General features: G+C 41.7%; 1 protein-coding gene across 1 annotated transcript in view; it reads right to left on the bottom strand.

The window, feature by feature from the left end:
- ESR2 (estrogen receptor 2) overlaps positions 1 to 12,213 on the bottom strand; it is a 70,655-nt gene that overhangs the window by 38,056 nt on the left and 20,386 nt on the right. Inside the window, exon 4 of the mRNA XM_005285890.5 lies at positions 9,090 to 9,392. Coding sequence (XP_005285947.2) covers positions 9,090 to 9,392 — 303 coding nt within the window. The remainder of the gene's footprint in view (positions 1 to 9,089; positions 9,393 to 12,213) is intronic.

The following is a 12,213-nucleotide window of genomic DNA, read 5'->3' as shown; positions in this document are numbered from 1 at the left end:
TGCTCCTAATAGGACACTGCTCGGGTACAGAGGATGATTAAGAAACAGAAAAACAGAGATAAACAGAAGGGGAGAGAATACACAAAGAGAATTAAAAATGGAAGAAACAAAAAGGATGGTCAAATGTTATGAGGCTCAAAAATCAAGGAGGGACAAACGGAACAAGGGACCAGACCAGTGGTCTAATCTCAGTGCACCCGTGTTCACAACCAAGCTTAAGCCTTGTCAAACCTGGGTATTTATAGTTGCGCACCTAAACAAAGTGTGTGACTTCCCAACAAACACCCATAATTCCTCTAAAACCCCACAGTGGAAAATCATGAAGTAACCTGACCATAGATGCAGTTTATTCCTAACCCTTTTCAATCAGTTGTATTAGATTTTTATATCATGAGATTTTTATAGCCACTTAGGTTCTTGTTATCCTGCCTAATATATCTGTGGATGTTCTCATTATTCATAAAAATGCCCAATTCCTTTTTTTAAATCTACTCAACTACTGGACTTGATGTATAGTAGTAATGAGTTCCACATGTTCCTATACATTTTGTGAAAAGTATTCCCTTTGTGTAAGTTTTAAATGTATTGCCTTTCAATTTCATTCAATAGCCCCTTCTTATAGTAAGAGAAAGGGGAAAATAGGAGCTTCCAATTTACCTTCTCTAGACCCAGGGTCCCATGTTTTCTACGATTCTTCTGCCATGGAATATGCTGTGAAATTCACTGCTTGCTGCAGGTTGTGCTCTAGAACATTTGTTTTCAATAAGTGAGATATTTTTTAATTGAAAATGACGGCTTTGTAGAAGTTGTCAGGGTGAAGCTGGAGGTTTTGGTAGCTATGGAATGGGCAGTTGGGGCTTTTGGAATCTGTTCTGGTATGGGAGGCAGTATGGGATTACGCATAAAGCACAGTAGCTGTCTGTTTTTGTTAAAGTGATCTGCAGTTCAGTGTTAACATTCCATGGTGATAAATGGAGCAGCTCATGCTTTTCAGAGTTATTGTTTCAGGCAGTCTGCAGACTCAGGGAGACACAATTATGTCATGAGGTCTAAAAATATAGATTTTAAATAATGAAAACTTGGGTTGTGGCAACAACAAATCAAACTTAATATCAAAATAAACAACACTGGCTACTGTATGGATTATATAATTCTTTCATATTTAATTTAATAAAAACATCGATTTTTAATTTTCAGCTGATATAGAATTACTGCCAGTGTCACAGAATCTGGATCCAATTATCGCACAGAGTCTTATCTATATAATTTGGTATTTTGTATACTTCTATTGTGTGCCCCCTTGTATGTGTCTTCTCTAAATGAAGATTTAGGTCAGTCAAAGCCAGAGAAGACTAAGAAAAATCATAGGGACACATATCAAAGTTAAGAAAATGTGCATCACTTTGCTGAGTTGTAAATTAACTGTAACCATGCAGGAATAGGACCTGTCACTTTAGACAGTGAAAGGAAAAAACTTTTGATCAATGTACAGTGGCAGTCAAAAAAGCATACCAAAAAAACCCCCACCCCAAATACACAAAAACAAAATTTGCAGAATAATAAATAAGATGCCATTATAAAATTAAAATGTTCTAATGCCACTATATAAATGAAATGGTACACTCTCACCTGGAATATTGTGTTTGTTTCTGGTCACCCTATTTCAAAAGTCCTACTAAGCTATGGAACTCAATGGTATATAGTGGGAATGAGTTCTAGTCAGCCTATTTCTATTGCCAGTGTAATACAGGAGGTCAGATTAGATGATCACAATAAGAACATAAGAACGGCCATACTGGGTCAGACCAAAGGTCCATCTAGCCCACTATCCTGTCATACGACAGTGGCCAATGCCAGGTGCCTCAGATGGAATGAACAGAACAGGTAATCATCAAGTGATCCATCTCTTGTTGCCCATTCCCAGCTTCTGGCAAACAGAGACTAGGGACACCAACCCTGCCAATCCTGGCTGGACCTAGCCTCCATGAACTTATCTAGTTCTTTTTTGAATACTGTTATAGTCTTGGCCTTCACAACATCCTCTGGCAAGGAGTTCCACAGGTTGACTGGGCGTTGTGTGAAAAAAATACTTCCTTTTGTTTGTTTTAAACCTGCTGCCTATTACTTTCATTTGGTGGCCCCTAGTTCTTGTGTTTTGAGGAGGAGTAAATAACACTTCCTTATTTACTTTCTCCACACCAGTCATGATTTTATAGACCTCTATCATATCCTCCCTTAGACGTCTCTTTTCCAAGCTGAAAAGTCCCAGTCTTATTAATCTCTCCTCATACCGCAGCCATTCTGTACCCCTAATCATTTTATTGCCCTTTTCGGAATCTTTTCCAAGTCCAATATATCTTTTTTGAGATGGGGTGACCACATCTGCACACAGTATTCAAGATATGAGCAATAGTCCCTTCTGGCCTTTGAATCTATATGAAAAAGAACATAGCAGAAGTAGACAACAGTGAACAGTACAGTTCCTGATCACTACTATGTTAAACTAGCTAACCTAAAAAGAATTTAAACTTTAAAAGCAAAAATAATTCGAAGATTTCTATGCCGCTAAACTGAGAAAAATATTTCAGCTTGATCACACCCACTAACACCAAAAATATATTCTGCAATAGAGAAAAGCCAGTGTGGCAAATTGCAGTCACAATAGAACAATATGACCAAAAATAAACCTAAAAAATACAAAAACATATTCAAATTAAAGAAAATATTAATTTAAAAAAATACTTATGAAAAGCAGCTATAGCTTGCCATGTAGGAAAGTAACTAATATAATGCACCTACCCATTACTGTCACTTCTACTTTGAGTGATAAAATAAGATAACAAGTAAAAGTTGTGTTAGCTATCACAAGAGGTAGTGTTGGGCACTCAGAATTGGAAATGCATTCAATTTAATGTCACTTCTATTTCTGCATTGTTCTAAAACTAATGGTCTATTTTTATTCTATAAGACACAAGCTAATTAGTAAAAATAACATACACAATATTCTGATAATGCTTCTAGGATCTGTATGATGATTTCTAATTGCCTTAACTTTTTTCTTGTAGTTGGAATATCCCCAAGATTTGCAATGCTCTGAAAATAAAGACACTACTAGTACGCAAAAACCAAACCAAACAAAAACTCAGCAACAAAATATAGTAATCAGAGCTGCAATTAAAATTCTGTTCCATGAAGGACTTGAAATTTTAAAATTTGGCTCTATTCAAACTGGATTGAAAACTGAAATTTTCATAATTCTCTGTGGAAAAAAAATATTTTTTTCAGATTATTTTAAATGCTTTAAATACAATAGTTACAGAGAAAATGCATTTGAAAAAACCAAAACAAAACATACATTTCTTTCTAAACACACTGGAACTTGTCCCCAAAATAAAATTAACCTAATTTTGCAAAATGTGTAATTTCGACAGAACCACATATTCCAATGGAGTACAGTTCTGCAGTTTCTCCAGTCAACCCGAACAGTAACAAAACATACTGATGCACAATAGGAATCACTGTTTAGCGTTCTCTTCCTTAAATTTGTACATATTTTACACCACTAGGAATAAGGGTGAATGGTTTAGACCAGGGATCAGCAACTTTTGGCACGTGGCTCGCCAGGCCAATGGGGGCTGCGGAAAGCGGCGCAGGCCGAGGGATGTGCTGGCCACCGCCCCCATTGGCCTGGAACGGCGAACCACGGCCAGTGGGAGACGCGATTGGCCAAACCTGCGAACGTGGCAGGTAAACAAACCAGCCCAGCCTGCCAGGGTGCTTACCCTGACGAGCTGTGTGCCAAAGGTTGCCGATCCCTGGTTTAGACATTCAGCATCAGGACATACAAGTCTCAGTTCTCAGTCTAATCTTCTTTCTTCATCTTGCCATGAGTTCTCACCATCTAGTTCATCTCTCAATCATAAACTCAATCCTGCAAACACTTACCACCAGATGTCATACTCACTACCACTAGTAGTCCTACAGTAGTCTTACTGGGACTCTTAGTAGTAAGCACTATGCTTGAAGAGAAGTGTTTGCCTGGTTGAGTCCTATGATGCTGTATCTCGGTGTTCCTTTATTGTTTAAATGTTTCTTTTATTTAGCTACTATTCTGTTGGTGAATTTAGTTCTCAGGAAACTGAGGGACTACAGTCATTGGCTTAGTATATGCTAAACAATGTGGCCAAAGAGAAGGCAAGCCTCTTCATACAACTTTGTCAATGATCTGCCACTTAGACTGGCGAGTAGATCTGGATGAAATTTTTCAACCAAAATTATTTTTCAACAGAAAGTGTATATTTGTTAACACTGAAATGTTTCATAAATTTGTGTCAGTTCTACTTAACTGTTTTAGTTAAAAAAAACAAAACCTAAAATGCAACAGAGGGTCCTGTGGCACCTTTAAGACTAACAGAAGTATTGGAGCATAAGCTTTCATGGGTGAAGATCTTGCGTCTGATGAAGTGGGCATTCACCCACGAAAGCTTATGCTCCAATACTTCTGTTAGTCTTAAAAGGTGCCACAGGACCCTCTGTTGCTTTTTACAGATTCAGACTAACACGGCTACCCCACTGTTACTTAAAACCTAAAATATATTCCAAAAAAATGAAAAATTCTGTTTCAACGTTTTCTAAACAAAAGGTTTCAAATTTTTTAGTTCCAAATAAAATATTTTTTTTAAATTCAAAAACATTTTAAATAGTAAAAACCAAAACAGAATGTTTTGATTGAGTCAAAAGACAAAGCATTTAATTCAACCTGAAATTAATTTTTTGACTTTTCAATTTGCTAGAAGTTTTGAAATATTTTGTTTTCAGTTCAACTTGAAAAAATTTTCTTCAATTTTTCTGAAGTGAAAAATCCGTTGTTTCACAGCTTTACTGGCAAAACTGTTCCTATTGTTCTCCTGGGCCCTTCTTGAACAGAGATTTGTGATCAGTTACATTCTGATTTTGTAAGAATTAAAAAAAGAGAGAAAAGCGGTAGGTCATAATGACAGGGTTGGCATAAAACTGTGGATTTTCTAGGCCAGAACAAATAAGGTTATGATTTAATACTTGTTCTTTGCATTACCAATAACTGAAACATATCTATAGCTCCGATAGCTAGGAGCGTTTTGCACCTCCTGTAGAAGGAGTTGCTCGTGAGAGGGGTCCCTGAAGAGGGACGAGGAGGGAAGGTGGTGGAGGGGGAGAAAAACTGAAGGCGGTATCCACTTTCCACCGTACGTAGGACCCAGCGGTCTGACGTTATACGGGACCACGCAGGGAGGAAATAGGAGAGGCAGTTGTTGAAAGGCGGGGAAGGATCCTGGAAGGAGACTGGTGCTCCACCCTCGGGCGCACCTTCAAAAATTTTGTTTGGACCCTGCCGATGGTTTGGGGGGGCCCTGGTTCTGGCCCGTCTGAGGACCAGACTGTCTCTGCCTACCACCCTGGCCGCGTCTTCTAGAGAAGTTCTGTCTTGGCCAGGGATTAGGGTAGATGCGCTGTGGTTGGGGTTGGAAGGGCCTACGTTGCGTCACCGGGGTATGCATGCCCAGTGAACGCATGATGGCCCCGTTGTCCTTCAGACTCTGAAGTCTGGAGTCAGTCTTATCTGAAAACAGACCATGGCCATCCAAGGGTAGGTCCTGAATAGTCTGCTGGAGTTCTGGTGGGAGACCGGAGACCTATAGCCACGAGATGTGGCGCATAGCTACGCCTGAGGCTAGAGTCCTAGCCGCCGAGTCTGCCGCATCTATTGAGGCTTGCAAAGATGTTCTGGCTACCTTCTTGCCCTCCCCTAGTAGGGCCCCGAACTCCTTCCTGGACTCCTGAGGAATAAATTCTTTGAATTTTTGCATTGAGTTCCAGGTATTATAATTGTAGCGGCTCAAGAGGGCCTGCTGGTTAGCTACTCTGAGCTGCAAGCCGCCAGTAGAGTAAATTTTGCGCCCAAATAAATCTAGGCGTCTAGTGTCCTTGGATTTAGGAGCAGGAGCTTGTTGGCCGTGTCTTTCTCTCTTGTTAACAGACTGTACAATGAGGGAGCACAGCTGGGGGTGAATATACAATTATTCGTAGTCCTTGGAGGGGACCAAATACTTCCTCTCCACCCCTTTGGCAGTAGGAGGAATAGAGGTTGGATATTGCCAGATCGTAGTGGCATTAGCCTGGATAGTCCGGATAAAGGGCAAGGCTATTCTGGTCGTGGTGTCGGCAGACAGAATGTCCACTACAGGATCCTCGACCTCCACCACCTCCTCCACCTGGAGGCTCATGTTTTGTGCCTCCCTGTGGAGCAACTCCTGGTGGGCACAGAGGTCTATAGCTGGGGGGTCAGAGGAGGATGTACCCGCCACCGCCTCGTTGGGTGAAAACGAAGAGGATACTCCTGAGACTAACAAGTCCTGGGGAAGGTCTTGCTGGGGAGGGTCCGGCAACCGTAGGTCCACCATGCTAATGGCATGGGCCTGAAATGAGGGCAGAGCTGTCGCCTACGAAACACCCAGGGCAGGGCGACTCACAGTGGCCTCCAGTACCAGGGGCTCCAAGTGGGCAGAGCGAGAAGCCCCCAAGGGGACACCTTGGGCCTGATGGTATGCCCAAGGGGTCCAAAAGGACCATTGCGGAGGTCCCTGACCAGGATCCTGTCCATCATCGTGCCATTGGCTAGCACCATCCGCATCTTGGTCCTGGACATGGTAGCCACTTTCTGCCTGGGACGACCTCGAGGTGGGACGGGACGGCCAAGGTGGAGCCGAGCGCATATGCTGGGTCGCCTTGTTGTGTGGTACCGCACCACGGACATGGAGATCGGCGCCGTGGTCTCGAGCGGTACCACGATCCTGAGCGGGACCAGCGGTCATATCGGTGCCAGGAGGCAGATCTGGACTTCGACGAAGATCTATGGGCGGAACGGTGCCGGGATCGACTCTGAGTAGATCGGCTCTCAGTCCGGCGTCGGCATCGGTTCCAGGAGCTGGACCAGTACTGACCCTACTGGGAAGAAGATCTTCGTGAGGCGGAGCAGCACCACGAGTGTGACCGGCGCCGAGATGGTGATCTGCGATGGAGGACGCAGCATGGAGGGCTTTCCTTTTGAGGGAACAGCCCGTACCAGTGGTACCGAAGGTTGCGACGGTCTTGGCTCGGTGAGCGCAATCAGGTCGCAGGCCGTGGAGAAAGTCTCCGGAGTGGACGGCAGCCCAAGCTCGACCATGGTACGCACCAGGGAGCTTAAGTGCACCGGACTCAACGGTACCGGGGTTGGTGCCTTTGCGGGACAGTCCAACACGGGACGTGGCTCCGAGGGAGACACAGGCGGTGCCAGCAACTGCAAGGGAACAGCAGGTTGTTTATGCTGCTTCCTCGGTCCTGGAGACAGCGAGCAGCACCACGCTGGTAGAGGTGCCAGAGACATCCGGTGCCAGGAGTCTTTGTCGGTGTCCGGACGTGGTGCTGACCCTTTTGGATTAAAAGAGAGCCTCCGGTGCTGCAGGCGTGCTTCGAACTGATAAAGTCGGCACTGGGTCTCAGCACGGAGCCAAGGACATCAGGATAAGTGCCGCTTCCATAAGGAGCTGCTTCAAGCGAAAGTCCCACTCCTTTTTAGTCCAAGGCTTGAATGCCTTACAAATGCTGCACTTATCGGATTGATGAGATTCCCCCAGGCATTTCAAGCAGGAGTCGTGGGGGTCTCCCGTAGGCATTGGTTTAAGGCAGGCCGAGCACAGTTTGAAACCCAGAGACCTAGGCATCAGCCTGGGTACCGGGAAGGAGGGAAGGGGAGAAGCCCCTTACCCCCAACTACTATTTACACGAAGAATAACTATTAACTACTACTAAAGAACTAATAACTACTTTTAAAACTATTTACAACTATAAACGAGTGCTACACTAGAAGCTAGGGAAGTGGAGTTCTGCTAAACCACGCTCCACAGTTCCAACAACCGTCACGGGCAGTAAGAAGGAACTGAGAGAGCGCTGGGTTGGCTGGGGTATAAATCCGGCGCCGTAAAGGCACCACTCCAGTGGGCGCCTCAGCTGATCCACCGAGTGTTGCTAGAGTAAAATCTTCCGACGATGGTGCATGCGGCACACGCACACCTAATTGGAATCGATATGAGCAAGCACTCGAAGAAGAAATAGCCTACCTTCTTCACAGCACCTGTTGGGCCAGGTCAGAAGACAGGGGCTACGGGGGACAGACAGCATGGGTCTGCTGGGGAGTCACAGACAGGGGGTCATAAGGGCTAGTCAGGTAGGACAGACTGGGGCAGGGGCTGAATGGGAATGGAGGTGCAGGGCTATAAAGAGGAGGGAGATGCGGGGCCACATGGGGACAGGGGGGTGGCTGCTTGGGGGTGGAGGGACACGTGGACAGGGGATGCAAGGAGACATGGGGATGCAAGGGGACATAGGGACAGTGAAAGATGTACATAACTGAATGCAAGAGGCTAGGGGTCAGCCGGGGTCTGCAGGGGGGAAGCTCCCTAACAATCCTTCCCTGCCCCGCAAAAAACCTGTTCCATACTTTTCCTACACATACCCAACAACCCTCCAAGTTCACGCCCAGGCTCCTTCCCAGCAATTACTTCCCCCTCCATTACCCCTGACTCCCCCAAGCCTTTGCACTGCTTCTGAAGGGTGCGGGAAATACAGTTCTGTACTGTAGCTTTAATGAATTATTACTCAGAGTTCTGTATTAATATGCCTAGTAAGGAATCTATTTGTCAAAAAACATTTCCTGAATCTTTTTTTGTTGTCTATATTGTTACAGACACACTTGCTGATAGGTACTTTGAAATAAATGACCAAAAATAATTGAAACTGGTGTGATTATACGGTGTGATTTTGACAAATCAAATATGCAGAATTCTGCAGTATTTTAAAATATTGTGCACAGAATTTTCACTTTTTTTGTTGCAGAATTTGTAAGTTTTCCACTGCCATTTTAAAAGTAAAATCTTAAGGCCTTGAACCTACACATTTATCACCACGCTGCTTCTACCTCAGAATCTAAACAATGGATTCATATTTATGGTAGAGGTATTTGTACTTAGTACAAAATTTCTATGGAAAAAAATAGTTTTTGAAATTCTTACCAGGAATTTTCTTGGCCCAACCAATCATGTGAACCAATTCTTTGTCTGCAAGTTTTGTCAATGACATCATCATGGAGACTTCTGTAAATGGCTTGCTGGGGCGACTCACCAGCAACACATTAGGAGGTTCAGCTTCAAGTAACGTTAAAACAAACTGCTCAGGACTGAGTGAACAAAGAAGGATTTCTTTCACTCGGGTTGTATTTTCACTATTCTTTTTAGCTTTGCCAGTGCAATGCACTTGATCTTCTGCATTACGATGACGGCGTATGATACGATACCCACAACGTTCTCTTCTTGAACCTGAGACAAAAAAAGTTACATAATTACATTATTTTTTTCTACCATGGTTTTACCTGAATCCAAAAATGGGGAAAGACAACAAGTACATTCCACACTGAATTTCAGATTTTCAAAAGCACTCAGGACTGGTTTAACTATGCTTCCATTGACCTTAGTGGAGGCTCTCTTTTAATCCAAAAGAATATAACAAAGTTAGCTGGATCAGATCTAAAATCTGTTTTAAACTCAATGGAAAGCTCCCATTGACTTTAGTGAGAGACAGATCAGGTCTTTGATTGCAAAGAAAGCGGATATATACATATACAACAGAAATAAATAGTAAGAATGAGTTCTGAAAGCATGTCAATTGATCCAAAATAAATGCCTCACATGGAAATACAAGCTGGGCCTTATTAAAGGCCAGAAGTTGTTGTTTGTTGTTCACTATGTCACAGAGCAAGCTGATTTGCTCCGGCTGTGAATACTTAAGAACATCATTAATTGTAATTTGAAACATTGCTAAGAAAAAGTCTTGTTTAAAAGAGGATACTTTCACTTCTCCCAAAATTTAGCTATGGGATTTTTGAAAGCAGTCAGCCTTGGCCTAACTTTCATCCCACTTTGTTGCTGAATATATTATATAACAAAAAGGTTTTGTTATTGTCATTCTAGTTACTGCTAAATGGTTATTTGTAAAATCTAGGATTTTGCTATTTAAAAATCAGAGGCATATTTAAATAATTTATCAGAAGATGTTCTTAAACTGAAATTCTCTGGTACCATAACACTTATTTTCCTAAAATAAGTATATCTGAAGTAAGTAAATAAATAAATTAAATAGTTTAGAAGTCAAATTTTTGTTTTAGAGCCATCAAAATGTTGTCTCAGTCTCAGTATCTGTCAAACTACTGATATGTAAGAATAAGCCAGTGCTAGTATCAGATGTATTTTGGGCCATTAATGGTCAACTAACTGTGCAATACACTTTATCAAGATCACAACACATGGCAGCAGTCATTAGCTTTGTTTTTTCTAGCAAAAATTTCTTCAAATACCCTCTCTCAAAATCTGCAGGACTCTCTAACCACTACAAGATAAATTTCATACTAACGTGTTCCACTCTTTTCTCCTTGTCAGGGAGTAATAAGATTCCTTTAAATTACAAGTTGGAACAGAAAGCACCTGCACCACTTCACTCTGTCCACCCATAGCTATTAGTGATCCCTCTTTCAACAGGACATTACATGCAAACTAACATTATCAATAGACCATTGTTTAATTTAGAGTAAGACAGGGACCTTGACTGGACCTTCACTTCAAATACATATAACATTAAGCATCAAAGAGTCAAATAAATAAATCTCCCAAAGTACCAGAAACATAATCACAGTAAAAATACTGCTTGACCATAGAATCAACACAAATATAATTGAGCGGTCACTGGACAAATACGAACAAATAAAATAGATCTGCTATATACATTTGTTTAAAACTGCGGGACAATACTACAGCTGTTTCTGTTACATTTTTCTCAGTTCCTTTTATATTCTAAGAGGTTGTTGCAGAACCCAGTGCAAATTTCAATTCTTCATGTAACCTTGGGCTTATAAGGATAATTTTTGGCATAGTGCCTTAAAGGGGCAGTTGTGGGTTGTTGTTGTTGGTTTCTTTAATAGTTAACCTTTAGCACTGTCAAGAGTTGGCAACAGGCTTTAACAACCATATAAACCCTGAGTTCTAGGTCACCATTTAAGTATAAATGCAAAGGGAAAAGATTAACTACTTTGGTGTGACTTGCAAGTCTTGGAAAATCTGTATTTATTGAAGAGTTAGAACAATAAGATACAGCTAAATATATAGCTCTGTATTCCCATGAGTTAAGATTCTGATCAAGTTAAACACTTAACCATGTGCAGAAGTCAACAGGACTACGCACACACTTAAAGTTACACACCTTGCATATGCTGGGGCTTCTGTGGGCCAGTCAGGTGCCCCAAAACAAGTTACAGCAGACTGAAAGATTGCCCTAATTTGTTCCCCAGCTGCAATAATTCCTGTGGGCATTTACACCAGCCAAGAATAGCTGTATGTAACACCACACCAACTATATCTCCTGTGCCAAAGTTCCTGTGGAGTGGAGTAGGGTCAGTTATGCACCCAATAGCATCTCCCCATTTGTCAGGATATTATAGTGATTTTATAGACCCTTCATTTCTGGGGCACAACACACTGATGAATCTAATCTCCTAAAGCCTCCTACTCTCTATAGAATTGTATAACCTATATTAAAACATGTTCATGCTGTTTTAAAAAAACAAGGTCAATTTTGACCCAATGTAGTCACATTGAGTGAGAACAGAATTTGGCTTCCTGAATTTAGAGTTGAGGTAAGCTTCCAAATTGCCTTTTTACTAAGTATTATTTTAGGATCTCTGCTATGTCTGTTCTACAATTAATCACCACAGAGAATCCACCACTGAACTTTTATCCAGGTACACTACTAAGTCTTTATTCCATGTAAAGTATGTAACAATGTAGTTTTGGTTTAAGCCTAATATTCCTTTTCAGTTAAGTTGCTATTTGGTATGTTTTCATCACAGAGAGAGAGAGAATTCTACACCTTACCCCTATACTATCACACAAATATTGATATTCACAGACTGTATTAAGACTATACAATTGTTAGTTTTTCCTACAAAGTGGCAAGATCTTTTAAATAACTTTAGAATGAAATATTCAACTAATTCAAATTTCATCTAATCAGTTCTTGAACTTTAAAAATATAATAACATGTGTGCTCTATTTAAAACATAACAGCAAAACTTGGTCCATCAATGGCTAT

Source organism: Chrysemys picta, chromosome 4 (assembly GCF_011386835.1).
Source record: "Chrysemys picta bellii isolate R12L10 chromosome 4, ASM1138683v2, whole genome shotgun sequence".
Lineage (NCBI taxonomy): Eukaryota > Metazoa > Chordata > Testudines > Emydidae > Chrysemys > Chrysemys picta.
The sequence above is the reverse complement of the archived record's forward strand: the minus strand, read 5'-3'. Positions and strand labels throughout refer to the sequence as shown.